The sequence below is a fragment of the Botrytis porri genome, assembly GCF_014898465.1.
Source record: "Botrytis porri strain MUCL 3234 chromosome Unknown BPOR_003, whole genome shotgun sequence".
Classification (NCBI taxonomy): Eukaryota; Fungi; Ascomycota; class Leotiomycetes; order Helotiales; family Sclerotiniaceae; genus Botrytis; species Botrytis porri.
Window position 1 is genome coordinate 294550 of NW_024066077.1, and position 23512 is coordinate 318061.

The following is a 23512-nucleotide window of genomic DNA, read 5'->3' on the forward strand; positions in this document are numbered from 1 at the left end:
TAGGAGCTCGAGGAAAAGGTAGAATTATGGAGTTTGTATTAATTTACAAACTCCACCGAAAGCTATCTTCTCTTCTCATTGAACTTGCGTCTCGTCTTTTGGTTTATGCATGTTTGATAGGGGACATCTAGGCCATATCGCTAATATTGTAGATGATTGAAAATAGCACCTGGCTTTGATGATTGATGCCAATCGGATTAGCAGAATTTGTAAACTATAGTAAACTTCACATTTGCAATATAATATTTCGTGCAGCGGCCTCATGTAGAGCTATGATTGCGGGGTATATAGGTTCGTGTCATGTGTAAAGTATTCCATGGCCGTGTAATTGTTTTTGTTCGGCCGAAAAAAGTGTTATGTAGTTCATCTTATTGTTCTGATGCAGGGGGACAGGACAATAGTCGCTAAAGTCTTGGAAGTGTATTAGGATCATTGAAACATTGAGAAACCGCAAGTTCGGAACCGAGTCAAAATATGGAAAAGACCCAGGATACTAGAGCCTCGCAAGGTTATCCGCTTCTTCTTTTTCTTTTTCTACATCGTAGAGCGTAGCGAAGAAGCCTCCACGGCAGTGGCCCAGCGGAGCGTCATTCTTTGGACCTTTGTCGTTTACCATACCTAGACTAAAGAAGAGTTTGAATATAAGGTGGGTAGAATTTTCTTCATATTCTGTTCAGAATATCTCATTACTTGGAAGGATTGAAGACCTTGAAGTGAAAATTAAAAGTTTGGTTCCAATGACTTTATGCATGATATTGGAAAAGGGAAGGGACGGGACGATTCCAATCAAGATGAAGCGAGGAAAAGGGTTAAAGATTAGTCGTAGATTTCCGCAATATAAAAATAGAAAGGGATTACAATGAAATGATTGGATGGTTAGTTCCGCCTGAAGGATTAAGGGATCCCTACTTAACAAAATCAAGATTGAAGAGTGAATTTGCTATAAATAAGACATACACCCTAATCAATATGGAGTGTGAAGTTTGAATTTGCTATGAAGAACCATCAGCGATAAGCTCGCGATAAGAGAGCTCTCACTGACACTAAGCCATATTCTCATTAGCGTCGGTAGTAGATGGTATAAACACCCGACCATTTTCCAGCAGGGATTCATTATCGTCATGCGCATAGTAGCGAGCGAGGTGAGAGGTTCAAAGGCTCAGGTACCTCTGGATAGGAAGGATACTAGTAATCGGATTGGATTAGAGCCATAGACTTTGCTTCTCCCTCTCACACCCACTCTCTTCTTTTACTCTTTAGGAATGAAATGATTCAATTGTTCCACCCAAACTCTTTCTTGGTATATTACTTATCTATAAATCACATCGGCAACAATCGACTCAGCTATTGTGGTCAATAATCTTTCATGTTGGAACTTGTGCCGATATCTTGAAAATCCTCAAAACCCTTCTGCGTATTTTTATCCTCTTCTACTCTTTCCTCATTGTCCCTCATAATTACCCCCAAACAAATATAATTAACGGAAAACTCCTAAAGTAGGAAACATCACACTTCAGTCCTCATTCACTCCATCCTATTCACTTTCAATCAATATCCAGGCGTCGCAAAATATTCTGCTAGTCATGGCTATGAGTCCTTCTCCTCAAATGTCTCCCACAACATTCGGCAAACAACTTGAGAAACAAAGATCAAACTCTCCACCTCCGCATCAACTATCCAAAAGAGACAAACGTCGATCTGCCATGCAAGATAAACTGCATGAAATGACTGTTAGCTTTGCGTCAAATAGAGATCATCATTACCGCGACCAACTCAAAGGATTGCAAATCGACATGAATCTCATTCAGGAAGCTGACGTTCATGGCAAATACCCTCTCCCGGATGGCAATGAGGTGGAACCATTAGTTGTAGATGGTATCAAGAAAGTCAAAGGAATTGCTGGGCATCATCCATCTGCCGCGGGAAAAGAGTATGAATCTTTTGCAAGAGAAATCAACAACGCCATGGAAGAAAGGGACGTCGCATTAACTACGCATATGGTATGTGCAATTGCTTTCCTTGATTCTTTACTTTCTTTACGACGAGCTTAAAGCTAATGTTCTTTTTACAGAGAGACTACGAAGTTAAAGCAAATGAAATCGAATCCAGTTACGCCTATCGAATGCGACTCGCGGACTTGGAATACAAAGCTTTGATGTCAACCTTGAGAGATCGTTTGATCAATAAGCTCAATAGCAAGAAAGCCCACTTGTTGAAAGATAAAGAGTCAATTGAAATTGGAGAGAGCAATGCTTTACTTTTACACCCAAGCAAATTCGGTCTCGCTAACCCCGCTAGCCCTGGTGGGATGCATTCCAAAAGAGCTACAAGGCATCGTCGAGAAGCTGAAGAATTACCCAACATGTTTGATCACTCGAAACGGAAGAGAAAGGGAATTGATGGCGACGAATCCCCAGCTCCCTCACGGCAACGTATGGAAAATGGCGGTAATACTCCGTTAGGAACATATGAGCGCAATGGTAATACATCCGCACAACTCGAAGCACCAGCAAATAGTATAGAAGGTCTATTTACGGAGAAAGAGCTCGGAATGAAATACAACGAGGCAGCTCAAGCAGCGTATAGTTATATGGTTCGACATCCACCATACGAAGATGACACTAGTCCTCAAAATGGTAGATCCGATTCCAGTCCCGACACTGAAAAGATAAATGCAACATCTGGAGATGTCGAGAATGATGAATCAGATTCTCCTCAATCTGCACCTCAAATGGAACGTCAACCATCACACCAAACTAGGAGCACACGCGGTGGAGGAGTAAATTTCAATACAGGCACAGGAATTGATATTCTTAGTGATTTAGCATATCCTGGAAATATGGCAGCAATCACGAAACAAATCCCTAAATTACCACCACTTCTCGCCTCGAATATGCAGAAAGGATATGTGAAAGGAGATGCTGCCAATCAACCACAAGGATTGGCTCCCGATGAGATCAATGCTGAATTGGAAATTATCAGAAGGGGACGTACATATAATGATGAAAGGGGGTTTGGTAAAAATCTTGACTTGGAAAATGGTGGAAAAAGTCTTCTTGAAGCAGTCAGTACACCAAGAAGACCTCAAACCTATTATGTTAAAAGCGACAATAAAGGTACAATGCTCAGTAACTTGAGAGAAGAACTGGGTGCAGAAGCAATGTCAAAACAAAGTTCTAGAGGAGGTAGTGAAGTTGGAGGAACACCAATGTCAAGACAAAATACTGGTGATGGAACATCATCAAAAGCTGGTGGGCGAGGGAAGAAAAATCTTTTGATTTAAAAAGAAAAGTTTATTCTATTACTTTGTTTGATTAGGTGTACATTGTTGGTCAATTTTAGAGAGCGTTGGCGTTGGGGGATTAGGAATATCATGAGGAACATTAAATTCCGATTATCCATTCATGAGGTGGGATGAGATATGGGTATATTATATCATGGTTAATTGTTAGTTAATGACGAAGGGGAGTTTGTATTTAAGTGGTTTCGTCGTTTTTATAGCTACTTTTCTTTTTGAGAAAGATTGCATTTGAGATTAAAGTATTGAAGACGATTCGAATCTACTGATGTGTATTTATGTATCTATGTCTTGAACTATAAGTTTGATTTGGATATTCATTTTGGTCTAAACTTTAACATTTACTACCTGGGTAGATGTTGACTTGATTTAAAGTTGTAGAGTTAGATTTATAATATGATTATAGTATTGAATAAGTTATTATAGTATCTAGATAGTTAGGTAGATAGATAGAGAGGAAGATGATAAATAGATAGATAGCTCTAGAGATAATAGGAATGTAGATTGAAGATTGGAGATTGATATATTTCAATCTAGGGAATATATAGATTATAATAGTATAGATATATATATATATATATAGCTAGTAATAGAGAGAGAGAGAGAGAGAGAGATTTTCTATCTAGAGAGTTAGAAAAGTTATATATAATACTTTTGTATATATAATATAATATATTATTATAAGTACTAGGAACTAGATATATAAATATCTATTTAGTATTTCTAATATCTAAATAAATAGACTCTTTATATATAAGAATGTAAGAATCTAATATTTAATTCGAGTACTCTACTTTCTAATTACTTCTCTTTTATACTACCTTTCATCCTTAAAATTAACAAAAAAAAATTAGTTTATAAATAGAATTTATTAACAATTTATATATATATTTCAGATTATTTTAAGCTTATGCTGAAAATTTCAGATTTCTAGGAATTTTCTGAATGAAGATCTGAAGCTTTAAAATATTGATTTTTTAATTTATATAAGAATTATATATAAATTTTACTTTTTTTAAAAAAAATCTTTAATAACTTCCTAATGAAATTTATTAAAATAAACTATAAGTTTTGATTATAAACTTTTTAATTTATACTATTTACAATATAGAAGATTTAAAAAAATAGAATTTTTTTTATTAATAAATATTTATAAAAGTACTTTCGAAATTGTAGAGATTATTTTTCCCTATTTAATTTATATTCCTATAACTATATAGACACTATTAAAATTTTAATTTCTTTAATTTCTATGTAGACTTAAGCTTAAACACTTAGAAAAAGTAATTAGTTTCTTTTTATCAATTATAATTAAAAAGTTATTAAAGATTTTAAATTGATTTCAAATTTATATATAATTTTTATACAAATTATAAAATCGATGTTTTAAAGCTTTAGATCTTTATTTAGAAAAATCTTAAAAATCTGAAATTTTTAAAATAAACTTAAAATGATTTGAATTATATACATATAAATTTTCAATAAATTCTATTCATAAATAAAAAAAGATATCAATAAACTAAAAAAGCGATTTTTAATGTAAATAAGTAGCTTAAAAGAGGAATGAGTAGAAAGTAGAGTACTCGATTTATTCGTTAAATTACTCTGATATTTTGAAATGATAACTGATTAGCTACTTACCTCTTCCCAATTCGAATCCCACTCTCATTCATTCATTTTTTTTTTCTTAAACATAAATTTGAATTGCGGTGATCGTTCAGTCAAACAGTACCTAACAAGTACGAAAAAATCCGGCATGGTGTAGTGGCTAGCATTTCCGCCTCTCAATTGTTTAACATCTCTGTCACAAGAGGAAAAGTTGTAATCGGTCGCGGGAGACCGGGGTTCAATTCCCCGTACCGGAATATATTTTTGGGAGGGATCTTTTTTTGGAATCTTGGAGAGGAGGGAGAGAAGATTGTGAAAGGGGGTTTTTTTTTCGATGATTTTTTGAGAAGGGAGGCGAGAATTTCTTCGTATGAAAAGATTTGCGCTGGAATGTCTTACCAACCGAGGTTCTTCCGATATTTGTACGCTGTAGAGAGGAAGGAATAGAGGGGGTGGAATGAGGATGAGGAGAGGAGTTATATTATACTGAGAGATCTCGAGAGTTGGGAAAGAGAGAGGGAGGTATATATATATTAACTATCGATTTGAATTACTTGCTTACTTATCTTGCTATCTACTCTTATTATTTAGCTTTCTAGATACATATATACTCACTCACTTACTCACTTACAACTAACTATCTACTAATCTTACATAACCCCCCCCCCCTCTCTCTCCCCCCTTCTCTCCTCTCCCCCTCTCCTTCTCTCCTCCTCTTTCCTTCATTATAACAACAACACTAATCATATTAAATAAATAAATAAATTTATCTATCTATTTATCTTTCTATTTATCTTTCTATTTATCTTTCTATTTATCTTTCTATTTATCTTTCTATTTATCTTTCTATTTATCTTTCTATTTATCTATCTATCTATCTATTTATTTATCTATTTATTTATCTACCTACTTATTTATTTACTATCTAATATACATCTTAAATATATCTAATAATCATCTAATAATCATCTAATTCAATCTAATTCAATTAATCTATAATCTTCTTACTTCTTTTAAATTTTTATTTTATATTATATATATAATCATATAATCTTATATAAAATTATTTATTTAGTTTTTTTATATACTAATTACTTACTACTTATTACTTATTACTTATTACTTATTACTTATTACTTACTTCCCTTTTATACTTCATTCCTAATAATCTTACTATATATAGTTACCTATTTAGAATAAGTAGGATAAACAGATTACCAATGAGGACTACTCCCTTCTACTTTTATTTCCATTTCCATTCCCATCTCCATTCAATTCAACAAGACCAATATATCATATACTCATTCTAAACTTCCCCATCTATCTCAAGACTTAACAAACCCCACAATACATACAAATAACACACCCATCATCCATTCAACAATATAAAAACACAGATAAAAAAACTCAATATCATATTTATATTCTCTACCCGTACCTACTACCTATACGGATTGTGTCTTACTTTTCACGTGTGTATTTCCCTATGTATTCTTATCCATCACCACTAAACCCACAACTCCCATTTTATTTCTTCGAGCAATCATACCTCCCTCCCATCATCATTTCCATCATTTTCATCATACCACCCACCTCATTCTTCAATCCTATCCCCCTCTAAAAAACACCCTCTCCCCTAACAAAGCTCCCCTCTATCCACAAGCCACCTACTCCGTAGCCTTATACTTCTTATTAAACTCCCCAACCGCCACTCCAATATTCTTATACAAAAAGTTCCTCGAACTTTCCTCTGCAACCGGTACAAAAGGACCATTTGTTCCACCTCTCAATGTCAAACTCAAACCTGTCCTCTCTTTACTAATGGTTTGGATATCCTTCAATGGTACATCCCACTCACTACTCAATTTCTTACTCTTAACCAACATAATCCTCGAATAAGTCAACATAACCACCACATCTTCCCTTGGCAATTCCAGATGTGCGATATATTGTTCATTGAAGTATTTCCCATTATCCAGTTGTTTGAGCCAGAATTGTCCTAGTGCTTCGCGTTGAGAGTATGGACGTACAATTCCATCTTGTCCAATGAAACGAGTGAGTCGAACACGATCAAGTCCACTATCGTCGAAGACTGTCGTAGTATTACGAATACCTTCACTAACATTTGAAGCGAGATCAAAGACACCAATAGCTGGTTTCGTAGCAAATCCCAAAAGACCTTTACCGACACCCTTGAAGAAACCAGCAGCACCTTCTTGTTCAGCTCCCTCAAGAGGTTTACGTGCTAATCCACCTACACCACTTGCAAAACTACTGATGAGGGAATTTGCACCTGCCGTAACACCATAGAGAGCGTGCTTGGGTCTATTTCGAGATCTGGTCATACGACGACGATCTTGGAATTGTTTATCCATAGTAGCTTCAGCAAGACCTTTTGCGATACTACCCGTCCATTTGGAGAAACTATCCGAAACACCAAATACCGATTTCTTGACAAAACTTGTGGCACCTTTGGCGATACCAATACCAAGTTGTTCTGGATCATTCATGATAAAACCTTGATATGGTTCATAGAAGATATCAGCAACACCAGAACTGATGTTGGTGAATAAGCCGACAGGATTTCCAAGGAAATCAGCAGAACCTAAGATCTTATGAACTTGATAAAGTGCTTCTTGTGAATAATGATTGGAGATATTCATCATCAAAACAGCAGCAGAAACTCTTGCATTCTCCAACATCAAAGCATTCATACGAACTGGAGCATCATTGATATTACCAATAGCCATTGTTAAAACATTCATAAAGAACATCAAAGGATTCTTTGATGATGTCTTGTCTTCAACATTGACTCGATCGGTACGAACGAAAGATAAATCAAGTTGCATAGGTTGAATGTTGAGGAGTTCGAAATAGATATCTTGACCAGATTGCTCTTGTTTTGGTTCTGGAATATCAAGACTTTCATCACAAAGTACACCTTCATGGGTTTCTGACCAAGCAGCTCCAGGCACCTTTGAGAATTCTAAAACGGCGAAGATAAAATCTTCATCAATTTCGAGAGTCATCTGTTGCACCAAGATTGTTGCATATTTGATGTAAATAACTCCATAAGAATCATCCTTCACTCTGGTAACCATGGCATGAAGAGATGGGTGAGCTTCGGTTTCCTTAGTGCCCTTTTGAACAACACTAGGATACAAAATCATGGGGAAGATTCCACCATAAAGTTGATTGTCAATTTGTATCCATTTAATAGAGGCAGTGATTGTTTGATATAGAGGCGATTCGGCGTATTTGAGAGCGATATCACGCAAAGTAATATAAGCAAGTTCCCTGAGTTGAGCATTGACTAGAGAGATACCAATACCACCAAGTTTGAGTTGTGCTTTGAGATTGACGACAGTATCTTGACTCTTAACCTCAAATCCTCCAGCAAAACTCACAGAAGAGTTTGTTCTTGACTTTTGCTTATACAAACTCTTCGATGCTTTATAGTTGGATAAAATGAGAGTTTGTGTCGGACCGTCTGCTGCGACGTTGAGATCAATGATCTTTTGGTTCCTGGGGTTGGGATCGTCTCCTCCAATCTTCATAGGAATGAGATTACCAATCTCTGCAAGTTTTATGTGACGTTCCTTTCCGTTTGCAACAATTATCAACTCCTTCTGCTTGGCAGCAGGATAATCCCAAGCGTATGGCATGATACTTCTGGGTGGTAAACGATATCTGATTGGCTTCCATCCGGATCTGTCTTCAGCATCTTCATCGTCCAAGTTAGGATTCGCTTGGAAGAACATGAATTCTGTATCACTCTCATTTCGCATAGAGAATGGCCAATTCTTAGTCTCGGCACTGATGTGCAAGAATATTGTAGCATTTTCCATGAGGACTTCAACCCTGATGAGTTTCTGTCGTTGCCCAGCCTTGGCTAATTTGACATGTGTGATTCCAAGATTCGATATTGTAAATGGTGACGACCACTGATTGTTCAATCCTGGGAAGCACATCGTGAGTTGCTTCACTTGACTCTTCTGAAGGAAATGAAGGGGCTCCAAAGCTTGTGGCTTCAAAGTCCAAAGTTCAGATGATCCAGGCTCTCTGACGTTCAGTTCTTCGTTCATTTGATTCTTTAGAACGAAGCGAGGAGCAAGTGTGACAACCTTCGTCATCTTATATTTACCCTCTCCTGCTTCAACACTGATACCCACATGAATTTCAGTATTGTTCTTTGAGGAAGGTAGAATAACATCGACATTGCTACCGATAGCATCCAAACTTTGCGGCTTACTCCAGTTTGAGTCACCGACCTTCAATAGGGCACGGTTTCGTTGATCATCTCCTCCATATGCGAACATATAAGGCAGTGCTTTGCGTCGTTCAGAATCAACGGAGTCAGTATGGAACCCTTGACCGGCCGCCGTCTTTGCTTGCTGCAACAGCGATTTTTGTTTAATATTGATCTCTAGACCAGTCTTATTTAGGATGACATAAGGACTGTAGACTGTGACTCTGAAAGCTCCACCACTATCTGGAATCTTGAAGTAATGTAATCTGAGGTTCAAAGCAAGTCCCTCGCGATCTTTACAAACGAGAGCTGTCTCCTTACGGAAGTCATCTTGGTTATTTGAATTGATGATTGCAAACTCGCTGGCCTTGAAGACTGTATCCTGCATATCAATGCTCATGAGGAGTAGATGCGAAAGTTCGACGACATGGACAGGACTTAGACCACCTTTACGAAGGAAATTTGTCCAATCTTTCTTCGTATTTTTGTCGTAGATACGATACTTGAAATCGTACGGTAGTAAATTCTCAAGCTCAACAGGTGCCGAAAGTCGAATTCGCATGTATGGGTAGATACTAAAATTGTTAACTCAATCCAAATAAATCAAGATGTCAAAGATTCTTACCTTGTAATTGGAGTAGTCTTGTCATAAGTGGCATTCATTTGGAAATAGAATGGAGGCGTCTTATCACCGCTTTCACCCTTGCAAGTAATCGTTCTGGTGGGTCTCTTCAGAAGGTCTTTCCAAAAGAGTGATTCTGTAGACCAAGAATAACCGAAACCTTGATCTGGTCTCACCAGTAGCGATTTCATGAATGCCGCCCCAACAGGCGCTGGACGACTTTCACCAGGTGCAATTTTCTCAATTTTGAGCAGATGGCCCTCTTGCGGGTCAAAGACTCCGAGTTCCACGGGAATTTGTGTCTTGTTCTCTACCAAGAGTGGAGATCTTAGGGTGATATACTTGACATTATCCTCACCTAAGGTTACTTCGACAAGCAGTCGATGTAAGATCTTGTCTTGGCGGGGCCGTAGACTGTAAAGAGTCTCTCCTTCACGGTTGACTGGGATCTTGCTCAGACTATCAAATCCACTTCCCTCTAATCTTAACCCTACATATCCACTGGTATTCTCAGGCGAGAGATTCTCACGCATCTTCTCCCAATCTTCGAATCTCCAAGGTGCTTCCTCGCCATCCGTCAGCGTAGCAGCCATGGTATTATCAGCGTCAGGGACATCGGCCCATACGTTAACATCGAAACCAGTATAATTTCGAATGCGATATGGAGCATCAGCTCCTCTTGGTTTTGATAAGACATCATCAGACTGGGTAAGGAACTGCGCAGACTTTGATGCTAGTGCAATGGTCGCGGATGTGACAGTGATCTCGAGCGTCTTTTTCGAGATCAGGTCGACGGACATACAATCCGGGTTAGAGTCCTTTGCTACTAGTAGTCCTAGCTCCCAAGGCTCAATGAGAGGCTCCCATGCCGACTTGGAGAAGTTGTAAACATTGATGAACATATTGATTGCGGTATCAGCCCGTAAATTACCCGACCAATCAGCAGCAGAAGCTGTGAATTTCTTGACACTAAGATCAAGAATTGGCAATTCATGTAGATCACCAATCAGAATGAGTCTCATCCCTGCCAATGTCGCAGTCAATTCCTCATGTTTCTTGTGGGCAGGTTGAGTACTGGTTTGGGCAATTGGAGTTTGTTGAGACGGTACAATGGTGCCGGCAGTGGTTCTCTTCATTGCTGATGCACCTCTATCGCTAGCCGATCGTTGTTTGAGACTTGAGGAACTGTGCAATTGCTTTGCTTTCACATCAGATGCAGCTGGTTTCTTCTCACCAGATTCATCATCATTGCCGGAAAGCTCGGATGCTCTTTGTACAATTTGAATCGCTAGTAGGATATCGCGTAGCGACAATCTCAGAACAAGAGGCTCAACATCAAGATAGATACTTTGGGCGTTTGGCTTCGAACTATCCAATGACATTTGGAGAGAGAAGTCGTCAAGAATTCTCAGGCGAGTATCCTCGAATTTGTCCATTCGGCACAAGAACATACCCATCTCGGATACCTGTAGGGTGAGAGCATGTTGCTGTGACATGAGAATTTGCTTTGTTCCAAGTACAATCGCTTCAGAACTGGTACTGAGTGGATTTGCAATCAATATAATCTGCGCATCCACGACATTCACCCTGAAGGCTATTGACATGGAAGATTGATTAGACGAAGAAGACGATTGACTAGTTGATTTACTTGGAGATCGTGCTTGGCTAGCCACAGTCGTAGGCCTGGCTACCTGCATGGAATCTGCATCAGATGCATTCTCGGATTCAGTCGCTTCATCCTCATCATCTGGCGAAACAGGCTCTTCAACAGTGAGGCCTTCTGTTATGAATGCTTGTAGAGCAAAAAGATAATCTAGGGCAAAGATAACCTTTGGACTATCTATTGATAAGATAGCAATGAGGTTACGCTCTTGCCCTCCGGAGATGGTAACGCTAGCCATAAATTGTTGCACATCCTTATTCGAAGATGTCATAATCTTTCGAAATTTGTTTGTCTCCCTCTTCCTACTATCCTGGATAGTGAAAGCGTGGATTAAGAACTCTGACTCCAATGAGCCATCTGTCATCATACGGAGCTTAACCTTCGTGTCATCCATAGAGAATCTCGATAAGCTTGCGGCCTCAAGATCACCAACTGGCTCATTCTCCTTTGCTAGAATGAGTTCGAGACCGATTGTGTTCACATGGAAAGCTAAGTCAAGCTTCGTCCAACTCTGTGCATTAGAACCAAGTTCTGGACCAAGATCAACCAATTCATTATTATGGTCATCGTCTGATGGCTTCTGGGTGATGGATTTTGCTTTCTTCGCCGTCGGGCTAGCCACCTCGTCTACAGCTTGTTGTTCACTGATATCCGAATCCACCATGAAGGCGCCTGGAACAGACTTTGCCAACTCGAGAAGAAATTTCAATTGCATTTGTGTAATTCGCAGATTGAAGTCGGACATGTGACCTTCGATCTCCAGATCCGGACGAAGTGCTCCAGCAGTATGTTCAGCATAAGTGACCAAGAAACCCAAATCAACTTTGTCAATGAGTTCAAGCTCTTCTGTCTTCTCATCGGGGAAATGGAAGTCAGATGTTAATCGAATATTTCTAATGCCAGCGGTGAGCTTCATCGCAATAGTCGCATCCTTCGAGTCATCAATTGGGACAAATTTGTTTTCTGCATAAATCTCACCCAGGTAAGCAGTTATCATATCTCTTTTAGCACTCCCTGCATTCATGACACGAGGGAAAACAACAATAGGTGTTTTGATGTTGACATCGAATTTAATGCGGCTGGTACTTTGCTGAAGTTGAGAAGCTTGATTTGCTGCTGCTTGTCGGGCAGCATTGAAAAGAGCTTGCATCTTGCCAAATTTGACCAAAAACTCAATAATCTTACGATATGGCTCTTCAAGGAAATTAACTTTAATAGAACCTGCGCGCAGGTAGATAGAGGAGTCATATCCAGGATATGAAGTGCCTTTAGCATCAAAGGTCTCATATCGGAAATCGGCCAAGTCGTCTCCCTCAATAGCAATCAATTTTCGAAGATTGGAATCGCTGGAGGCTCCGAGATTGACATCATCTACTAAAGATAGATCTCCCAACTTTGCGCCAATCCGCAAGGTATTTCCTAATATGAAGATACCTACGTCCGCATGGTTGAACGAAAGAGTGGCCAATCGGATGCCATCGTTATTAAGTATCAAGCGTATACTCTTCAAGTCAACCTTAACACGAACTGACAATTCAGTGTTCTTGGCTGGTGGTACTACCTCTTCTTCAAACGGCGACTCATCCGGCACAGCTAGTAGATCATCCGTGCTTTCCTTGGTAGGTGCAGGTAGTTGAGGTGGGCCGTCTTGGTTTGTAAATGTAATCAAGATGAAATCGAGTAGAGTCAACAAAGTCTTGCGAGTAACCACCAAGTTAATTGTGGATACTGAGACATCTACATTAATCTCGACTCCGTCATATTTTGGCATGAACTCCGGCGAATGTGGATTTACCTTCACCACTTTCACGTCGATGAGGGCGGTTTCGTCTTCTGATTCCATGTCTCCAGAAGAAACTATCGATTTGAATTCAGCGGGAGGATTATCAATGAAGTCATCCACGACTACGGATTGCAGGACGGTTTCCACAATCAGATCGTATGGACGAAGAACAAGATTTACGCCAAAGTTCTCAGCAACTACTTCCACCAAGAGTTGATCTGGCTTCCTGCCTTCCGGATCACTTCGATAGAGTGAGCCCTGAAGTCGTTCCACTTCAAATTTGAGCTCAAAATTCTTTTGTTCCAGTTTGAGTTTATCGCTCTCTTTTCCGCTAGGAGCGTCTTGAAATTCATCATCATCATCATCATCATCATCATCTTCGTCAGACGATTCATCTTGAAGGATGATAGCCTCTTGTCTAGAGAAGTTGAACGATGTAGATTGTGCCCGATCCCTTGGCTTCGACGAGGAGGGTGCTCTTATTGACAGAGTTGAAGTTCGGCGACTCTTGGCTAATGTCTGTGCTGGAAGTTCCTCTGCATTCACATTTGGAATAGCTGCGTTGATAATACTCATCAAGCTTTTATATTTCTTGTCTGAAGCAGAAGCATGTAGTACAGGTAGACGACCCGAGACTCTTACTTTGGTCAAGTTTGGCGCTTTTGGTATGATTGAAGTTTCAACAATGAAATCAATGTTGATCTTCTCGACAACGCGCATCGATTGAGGATCTTCCTTTGCCATGACTTGTGCCTTCGTATCTTCGATGGAAGGTCCAATGAGAACTTGTGTATTGGATAGCTTGACCACGAATCTATCGTACATGAGAGATTCTAGGCGTTTATAATCTGCATCGGTATAAACTGTCTTCTGCTTTGATTGCACCTCACGCATTGTTTCCTCATCCACAAGCTCACTGTTCACACTGATGTGACCTGCATCGAGAATCAGACAAGTCGTTTTGCTCGAAGTAATGTTTTCTGGCACAATGATGAGAGGTGCTTGAAGATCCAACTTGGCATTGATTGTTTTGTGCTCCTCGAGTGCAAACTCAAGTCCCGCTCGCGTCTGTTGCCTAAGTCCTTCAACTGTTGCTCCAGCAGATTCCATGAGAGCCCCGATAGACTCCATATGTCTTTCTGGTGGTTTGAAAAACTGAATTATACCCACGAGGAAATGTGGGTTCCAAATAATCTCAAGCGGCTTGAGTTTTCCGGTCACTGCAACATCACCGGCATCATGCAAGGGATTTGTTTCGACTTGGAATTGGAAGAATGGATCAGGAGTATCTTCCGACTCATCATCATCACCATTAAGCAGAAGCTTCGTCTTGGGTGTTTCAGGAGCATCTTTGACACGAACGATTTGAGGAAATAGACTATCAGGAGTCGTGCCGTCGTTGACTCGCAGGCCTCCAAGGCTTACATCCGCTAACATTGACTCGGGTCGCTGTAAGAATTTTGCCTTGAAAGCATCAAAGTAGAGACTGAGAACTTCGACCGTATTATTATGAGGATCACGCTTGAGTGTGAAGCTACCGGTATTGAGCGATGCCTCGATTTGCATCTTAACGGTCTCTTTTGGTAAATCGATACTTTCCGCAATTGCTGTTTTCTCGTTCCAATCGATGGCGTCATACAATTCTTTCCGCTGTTCATCGGTCATGGTGGTTTCTTCGTCTTCTTCCTGTTCTTGTTGTTTCGCGCCCCAAGCCCACGCAACCCACCCTTGCTTTTGCTTCGGTGCTGCCTTTTTAATACCAACATTCTCCTTCTTCAATTGGTTTCTAGCCAAGGATCTCCAGAAGCGTATATCTTCATAGTCGAGTTTCCACTCAAGCTTATCCACCTCCTCATTTTCTTCAGGTGACAATGGTTCGGTTTGCTTCTTCTTTTTCTTAAAGAGCTCAATATAACGAACTCGATCGTCTCGTCTCTCCTTGAAGAAGGCCCATGACCAGCGACGATTGCGTTCATGAATCTTACTTAAGATAGCATTACCAGCAAACTTGAACCAAGCACGTGGATCCTCCTTTGGCCGAACACCTTTCGGCTGGAATTTCTTATACTCTTGATGAAGAAGGAAGTAATGGAATAAGTCAACCATCATCAAAGCATCTCGATATTGATGATCATCAAGAACCACTCCAATTTCGTCGAACAATAGCCCAGCCTTCATATGTGGTATTTCTATCTTACCGCTTTTGTCCATCTCGAGCTTCATCTGACCACTAACAGGCTTTAGGATAAACTGATGATTGGCTTGCTTTGCATCTTCACCTCGCACAATCATCTCTTTAAATCTCGTCAACATTTCATCGTGCGATGCGACCTCCGTAGATGTAGATACCTCGGCCTCTCTCCCAGTGCTCAACAATTCTGTATCCGTATTCCAGTACACAGCTAGAGCGCCAAGAGTGGCAAGCTTATGTGTGGTTCCAGAGGAGTTTTGTATGTACGTCGGTTTCCAGTTACCATCCGTACTGATAGCGCTGAACTCTTGCAATGTAAGCCCGAGAGCAAATGGGTGACCAGGTGCCGAAATTGAGTCCTCATATCGTACGTGAATATTCTTGACCGTAATTTGGAGATTGTCGATGATCTTGGTAACCAAACTATCCGTGAAGCTCTGATTCTTCTGCTGTTCTTCTAAACTCATACCCTCCTGATTTCTATCCTTAAGCATCTCGGCACTGTCCAATTTCTCAATCTTAACAACCTGCCTCCTCCTCTCCTCTTCCTCTTCATCCCACTCTGCATCTTCTTTCGGCGACGCAAGTACATAGATATCTTCGATTTCGACTTGTACAGGTTGACCTCGCAGATTCGACCATGGTATCTTCAAGGTAAGTTGTCCCAAATGTCCCTCCACCACATTTATAGGTAGCTTTAATTGATCCAAGGCCTCTCGTCGTAGCTCCAAATCCCGTAGCTTCACATCTCCCGACCAAATTCCTACTTTCAGTTGTCCAGGGTCGAAATTCCGTATGTACATTCCCAGAAATCGATTCAGCAACGATGCAACCAAGCCTTCCAACATCTTGAGTTCCTCTTGCCGTCACCCGGGCCGGGAAGCTCTGGATTATTTCGTTCGAAAGATGATGGTTGGCATCCGCGATGGCGAATTTGCGAAGATTATTGTGGAAAAGGTAGATTTCCGATCATTTAATCCATCACTATTGAATCGAGACTTTCTTCGTTCTTCGTGGCAGAACACGATTCGTTCTATTGTGTTGGTGGTGGTGGTGATATATGTGAATGGATCGTATGAGAGGGGTATTCGAAAATCGCCCCCAGCTGCAGTGTCCCACGGGTTTGTGTAATTAAATATTCTGGAATCCAACAAAAGCACGCTCAATAAAGGCAGTCGCGAAGGAATAACGAATTATTGGAATGGTGTATATGTACGATGCAGGTGGTATGATGTTAGAAGTCACTTTGAATAGAAGTGAAGATCACAATCATAATCAGAATACAAGAATGATCATGCCACGTAAAATGGATTCCCCGAAAAGAGAAAACCTGTAATCCTTCCTTCCAACCCTTTGAACATCATCCCGTCCATCTGATGATTGTATGGATTGTGTTCATTGGTGCGCAGACTTCTTTCTCTTGAGGCCTGAAGGCTTGTATTGTCACTGTTCGCTAAGTTGACCTTGCATCCTCTCTCATACACACACACACACGACAGGGCCAGAGGGCACAGTCAGTTGCCCACCAGCTGAAGCTATCAACGATGACGTATATGATATATGAAGAGATATCTTTCTTCGGATTTTGTTCCCAAGCCATTCCCCATGACGAAACAAACTATCTTCGGGTTCCATTCTCCATTATTCATTAATACAGTATCCATATCGCTATCATACTTCTCGTGGTAATCGACCAAATATAATAATTTAATCTCTCTAATATGTAATTGTTCCACACCAAAGCCAATAATAATAAACTGCCTCCATTCAGATTTCCCGGTTTGTTTTCTCTCTGTTTACTAATTACCTAGAGAGTTAGACCACAAGTACAAGTACGGACTGTTCACACAATCAATGATGCTTTCCATTCCTTTCTTCGAATTTTCTCTCGTACACCCGCGTGCACAATAATACCTACCTCCTTCCTGATCTATTGACATTGTCATTGAAGATCCTGTTCAATATACCCATTGATACCAATTGCATTCTTGAACACACCTCACATAAATAAATTAATCGCGGGGTAACCTTAAGGTGTTGCAAAAATCAAAACCATGCTTCGCACAACAGCTACACGCTCTCTTTTGAAGAGCTTCACAAAACTTCCTACCTCTCGAGCAAGCTATTCTCAAGCTTCCGCAGCTCTCAAAGATATTTCTTCTTTCCGCACATCGATTTCTAGACGCCCTGCAACCCTCTCCTCCCGTCTCTTTTATGCCACCAAATCTGAACCTCCCTACGTACCCGACCAAATAAATTTCAAAGAAGAAGATAAGATCGGAAAACAAACCATCGAAGCACATCCCGAATCCGTATCATCGCATTCCTCCGTTCGTCCCGTATTCGAAGAAAATCCACACCACGAAAGTCATGGATCGGTGAAAGATGATTTGGAAACTATCAAGGAAACATTTGCTCTACGAGAAGTGCCCAAGGAATCTCTGATAATTGGTGCTGCGGGTGTTTTACCTTATGCTGCTACATCGGCTTCTACAGTGTATCTGGCTTATGATATCAATCAAGCTCATGCTACTGGACAAGGTATCTTATTTTCACCCGAGACGGCTCACCAATTATTGGATTATATTACACCTATTCAAGTCGGATATGGTGCTGTTGTAAGTTCTACTCCTCGATCCTAAACCAGGAAACTTTTAACTAATTTGACAAATAGATTATTTCTTTCCTCGGTGCCATTCACTGGGGTCTTGAATATGCAGGTTATGGCGGACAACAGAGTTACCGTCGATACATGATTGGAGTTGTTGCTCCTGCAGTCGCGTGGCCTACTATCCTTATGCCAGTCGAATATGCTTTAATTACCCAATTCACCGCTTTCACATTCCTCTATTTCACAGATGCCCGAGCCACAGTTCGAGGATGGTGTCCTCCTTGGTACAGCACATATCGATTTGTCTTGACATTTATTGTGGGAGCGGCAATCGTGGCAAGTTTGGTCGGTAGAGGAAGAATCGTCAGCCATGATAGACAATTGAGAAGTGCAGTTGATTATGTTAAAGAGGACAGAGATGGTCAGTGGATTGCATTGGAGCAGGAAGAAAAGATGAGAAGGGCGAAGTTGGCTGAAGAGGAGAAGGCGGACGAGGAAGAAGAGGCACAAGATGAATCTGGAGATGAGGAGGAAAGTGATAATGAAGATGAGAAGGATGAGAAGAAATAAATCACCATCCGGGACGATTTGTACATACTTAACTTTCTCTCTATCTGTCTTCATCATCCCCTTTTCCGCAACCAATTAATGTCTGATATTACTTCAGCCTTAATTCGATCTAATCCATTGCCTGCAGATGTATTTTCTAGTATTTAGCAAGTTAGCAAGACAGCAAGTTTAAAATAATTACAACAAGATTCTCGTCACCATATCGTAGCCCAGTGAAATATCTACTACACTGCCATCAGTATCGTACTTATTCTTCTTTTCCATCCCGATTACCCCTCTCCCCCCCCTCCAAACCAAACCCCCTTCACTGTAAACAAGCCGTCTAATTCACCGCCCCAACCCCTCCTTTCCATCAAAGACACCCGAAAAGCCTACAATCATTCATTCAATTCACATCAAGCCCTAATTAATTCCCGCACAAGAATCCAACCCAATCTTTATTCATAACGATCAAATTCAAGGACGAAGAAAATATTTCAATCTCACAATCTTTAATATACCGTTGTCATCTTAATTTTTTCTTCTAAGCCCTGCGATGAGGCCATCGGTTCTCTAAGTTGATATATCTAAGAAGCGTATAGCTTAGTTCCGCGTGAGTGTTGATTTATCGGACGCGGGGAGTACTAAGTAGGTAGGTTTGGAAGAGAGGAAGTAAATATAAGAACACATCTTCTTTTCGCCAAATCCAGAAGCAGCGGATCGGATGCGATGGGTAAGACTACACTCGATGTGATTTCGGATTTCGAGGAACTTCGGGATTTGAATGGGAATTGGGAGTTTTCTGGGTATGGTTACCATCTGCAGATCGCTAGACAAGCCGAGCTGGACTCTCTGGAATTTGTGAGTCAGGGATAGAATGTATATTTTGGGAAGGTAGGTAGGTATCAATATATGTGAGAAATATAGAGAATATCACATCATATCAATCTCAATCTCAATCTCAATCCTAACCCATCTCCCTCTCCTAAAAATCACTTCCGATTCTCGATTCTCGATTCTAGGTCCTTAATCTTTGATCCTAGAACGAGTAAAAATGCAGTCGAGGTCCTTCTCTCTATATATCACATGCGAAAATTATAAAAATGAAAATTAAAAAACCAAAAATACTATACATACTATAATTCTCAGACACAGATGGATGTTCAATAGAATCATAATCTCCAAATATCAAGATCTCACTTCTCACTGTGTGTGTATATATATAATCTTACACACACACACACAAAAAAAAGAAAAAAAAAATCAGATAGCTATAAAAACTGGGTTGGGTGAATATCGAAGCTGTGAATTGATGAGAAAGAAGACTGTCTTGAGAGAATTAAGACTTGAGAGTGTTTATTTCGTTTAGTTTTAGTTTTGGATTCGGGGTTAAGAAAGATAACTTTCTTATATGGTGATTAATGGTTAGTAATGTATATATATATATGTGTATATATCTGAGTTTTTGATAGTAGGAGGATATGATTTGATATAGTATGATTCCGTACTAACTGCATTCCAAAGTGTTTATACAATGTTTCAAGCTATTTACACTTATTAAAGAGCGAGTGATTGAGAATAGATTCTTTGAGAAATCTCGATGAGTGGTAAACATGTGTTCTAGATCCCTTAAGAGATAGTAGATAGTTATCGAAAAACGGCATCTCACTTAATAAGAGTGAGAGATCAACTTGAAGAGAACATAGACACTGCATCACTATACCTCGAAAGGAAAATGTGTAGAGAAAAGATCTAGTCAGATCAAGAAAGTTGTCACATCACATCACACCAAGTTCGAATCACTCATTAAAATTTTCAATCTCTGATTGATTTTGATTGTAATCACCGAGCAAAACTCAGATGAAGGAGGACCACAACAAGGCCCATAACTATCTAATGAAAATGGATTCGAATTGAATCGATGTGGTATGCTATAATATGTTACATAAATGCAGCTCCATCTGCTCCCGACTTTCCTATTTGGTTGTCTCGATCAAACAAAACCAGACCAATCAAACCAAGTCAAACCAATCTAGGTCCCAGCACATCGCAATTCGTAGGTTCCCTACCATGCCTCTCCTATTCATCAACTTTGTGTCATATATCGATCCGTTATTTAGTTTTTGGATTTTTTTAAATCTTCGTTACGCTGAACCGTCATTGTCGCTGAACACACCATGCAAATGCTGAATAATCCTCCGCGGGTGACTGACTGATTTATCTCAATGCTCAATCCCATCTATATCCACAAGAGGGAAACCGAAAAGAGAAAGGAAAAGAGAGAAGACGGTCTAGAATTTTGAAGTGATATCATGAGATATGAAGTGAAGTAAAAAGATGTAGTGATTGTTAAAAAAGGTTAACTGCAGTCGTCATGCATAATGATTTGACGATATAGACGAAATGAAGATTGTAAAATGGAGTCTACCATTCATATTCTCCAGTTGCTTTGTGGAATACGTATTCTTTGTTATTGACAGTGAGTACACCGTCTTTCATAACGCACTTCCTATATAATGAGTTAGCATGTGTATGATGGAAGGAATGCAAAAATCATACCACTTGTTCTTGACTCTTTGGACTTTGTCATACATGCAAAGCATAATATGACCCATATTCTCATCATCTTCATCATCGTCATTCAATCCATCATCAGGATCATCCAAATCAGAATTAATTGCATCTTCATCTAATTCATCCTTAACCTTTTCGTCATCATCATCAGAGCCAAGACCATCTGTTTGTGGCAATGAGCCTGGTAAGGCCTTGCGTTGACGCTTGGTTGAAGGGATCTTATTGGCTTCCTTGAGTGGAAGCATTAGACCGCCACCTTCCATAGCCTTGCCCATGGATTCGATCTTGCTACGGATGAGGTTGTCAATCTCGATTCGACCCATGGCGATCTCATTGCCTCGAGAATCAAATTGTTTGATAACTCCAATAGATTCATCAGTCTCATCACCAGCTCCGTCAGTTTGTGCACCTCCAACACCACCTTGAGGATTTTGTTGGGCCTGAGGAGCTGGAGGATTCTGACCATTCTGACCATTTTGGGGGTTTTGGGGGTTCTGAGGGGCTTGACCGTTTTGGAAAGCTCTCTGCTGCTGTAACTGCTGTAGCTGCTGTGCTTGTTGAGCCGCAACACTCTGCCTATAAGCCGCCGCAGCTTGTTGACTTTGTTGGCTTGGCGGACCCTGGGGTTGTCCTTGTGGCTGTTGTGGTTGAGCTTGAGGAGACAAACCACTGCCTGGTCTCTGTTGTTGCTGTTGCTGCTGCATTGATTGCATTTGCAAATTTTGTTGTTGTTGTTGCATCGCTTGATGTTGCTGTGGACTCATTTGAGACATGGGTTGCTGCTGGGGTGCCCCACCACCTCCTTGAATGGATTGAATTGAAGCTGCCGCTCTATGTCCATAAGAAGCATGGAGGTTTTGGGCAGCACGTTGTTGGGCTGGTGTAGCATTTGGCATAGTCATAAGAGGACCCTGAGGAGGTGCCTGTGACATAGGAGACGGTATGAAGCCTGCATTCTCCATACCAGGTTCACCCTTGATGCGAGGTCCATTTGGCATTGGAGTTTGATATATTGGTTGTCCTGGAGGTATACCTGTATGTTGGTAATTTGAAGGTACCATTGGTGGATTTTGCATAGGTTGCTGGTCAGGCTTTGGATCCCATGGAAACAGAGCAACACCCAGTGTTGACAACTTCTTTTGCCATCCCTTTGAAAATAATGTATTAGCAAAACTATTTATCAACGTATCTTAAATATTAAAAGTGTTGGTAGAAAAGATCAAAGAAATAAGACTGAGCGACTATAAGACTACGTGCAAGACACTGATGACCTGGACTGCTACATGCGTACTTCCATGTACATCTATGTCTAAGAAGTACCACGTGATACAAAAGACGGAAAGAGACTAGCTCAAGAAAAGTGTTTTCACAGCCGAGAGGCTGAGGTCAAGGGTATAAAGCCAAATACAGAGGATCGCCCACCCCCAGAAACTGGCCGACTGTGCACAGGCAGCAATCAAGCAGCAACAGAGGAAACTCAACGAAACCAGCAACAGAGATTCATGTCAGAGGAGAATCCAACAAAATAACATGCCAACGAAATCAGGACCATTCGAAGACCAAATAGTCATTCACGAAGAAAAAGAAATAAAGAATTCAATTGAAGACCTTATTAGATGTGGGATTGCAGAATGCAGAAGGTTGATAAGAGACTCAGAAACATACCTTTCTCAACTCCTCCAATACAACTTCATCGACTCCACTCTCCTCGAAGTCGACTCTAGAGCTATCGACTACATCTGCAATAATCTGCTGGTAAACATTTCCCACTTGAGTGTTCGACATCTTGTTGCTTGCGTTGCTTGGGTATAATGGAGGAACTATCGATCGTGTGCGCAAATGGAATTCGTCTCCAGCTATCTCTTCAACGATTTTGTTCTTTACACGCGAGTAATCGAATTTGCAGTTATGGAGCTTTCAATTCTTGTTACTCAAATATCATAAAATCGGAGGTCGAAAGCTGTGGAAAGAGGTAGGTGTTGAAAAGTTGTTGATGGAATTGAACTATCTCCAGCTTGTGAGGACGGTCAGTCGTTGAACTCGCAACAGTAATTGCCCCCGCCACACTTCTTTTTCAGATTCGTAAATTTGTATGCCACTTGTTGATTGACTTAAGGATCTTCTTGACTATCTCATGTAACTTTGTAAACAAATTAAATGGATTTCTGAAATGTAAAGTGATATTGCTCTGTACTGTCTTGTGGAGTTGGATGGGGGAAGGTCGCTTTGGTAGAGATATGGATAATCTTAGCCTGCTTTCGCTTATATAATGACTTAAGAGAGCCTGAAGGCTGAGTCTTTGCCTTTCTCTTCATTTCTTTCAAATTGCTCGTTGCAAATCGACAACAAATTCATTCTTAATCA

At 40.2% G+C, this 23512-nt stretch overlaps 4 protein-coding genes across 4 annotated transcripts; 2 read left to right on the forward strand and 2 right to left on the reverse strand.

The window, feature by feature from the left end:
- The first annotated feature begins 1092 nt into the window (after positions 1-1092).
- Positions 1093-3580, forward strand: EAF01_002190 (uncharacterized protein). Its single transcript, XM_038910441.1, has 3 exons — positions 1093-1414; positions 1501-2000; positions 2072-3580. Exons 2-3 carry the CDS (start codon positions 1584-1586, stop codon positions 3281-3283), a joined length of 1629 nt encoding a protein of 542 aa, XP_038773363.1. The 5' UTR covers positions 1093-1414; positions 1501-1583; the 3' UTR covers positions 3284-3580.
- A 2993-nt stretch (positions 3581-6573) lies between these two features.
- Positions 6574-16262, reverse strand: EAF01_002191 (uncharacterized protein; the record flags this gene model as incomplete). Its single annotated transcript, XM_038910442.1, has 2 exons — positions 6574-9730; positions 9781-16262. 2 exons carry the CDS (start codon positions 16260-16262, stop codon positions 6574-6576), a joined length of 9639 nt encoding a protein of 3212 aa, XP_038773364.1.
- A 780-nt stretch (positions 16263-17042) lies between these two features.
- Positions 17043-18803, forward strand: EAF01_002192 (uncharacterized protein). The gene is made up of 2 exons (XM_038910443.1): positions 17043-18032; positions 18089-18803. Exons 1-2 carry the CDS (start codon positions 17469-17471, stop codon positions 18593-18595), a joined length of 1071 nt encoding a protein of 356 aa, XP_038773365.1. The 5' UTR covers positions 17043-17468; the 3' UTR covers positions 18596-18803.
- Positions 18804-20998: 2195 nt separating this feature from the next.
- Positions 20999-22933, reverse strand: EAF01_002193 (uncharacterized protein; the record flags this gene model as incomplete). Its single annotated transcript, XM_038910444.1, has 3 exons — positions 20999-21083; positions 21134-22296; positions 22814-22933. The coding sequence occupies 3 exons, from the start codon at positions 22931-22933 to the stop codon at positions 20999-21001; spliced, it is 1368 nt and encodes a 455-aa protein (XP_038773366.1).
- Between the last annotated feature and the right edge of the window lie 579 nt (positions 22934-23512).

Bases quoted from the DNA above. Each gene is read 5' to 3' on its own strand.
- EAF01_002190 (XM_038910441.1), top strand. From the start codon at position 1,584: ATGGCTATGAGTCCTTCTCCTCAAATGTCTCCCACAACATTCGGCAAA. The intron at 2,001-2,071 runs GTATGTGCAATT...TTCTTTTTACAG, and splicing joins TCGCATTAACTACGCATATG to AGAGACTACGAAGTTAAAGC.
- EAF01_002192 (XM_038910443.1), top strand. From the start codon at position 17,469: ATGCTTCGCACAACAGCTACACGCTCTCTTTTGAAGAGCTTCACAAAA. The intron at 18,033-18,088 runs GTAAGTTCTACT...TTTGACAAATAG, and splicing joins AAGTCGGATATGGTGCTGTT to ATTATTTCTTTCCTCGGTGC.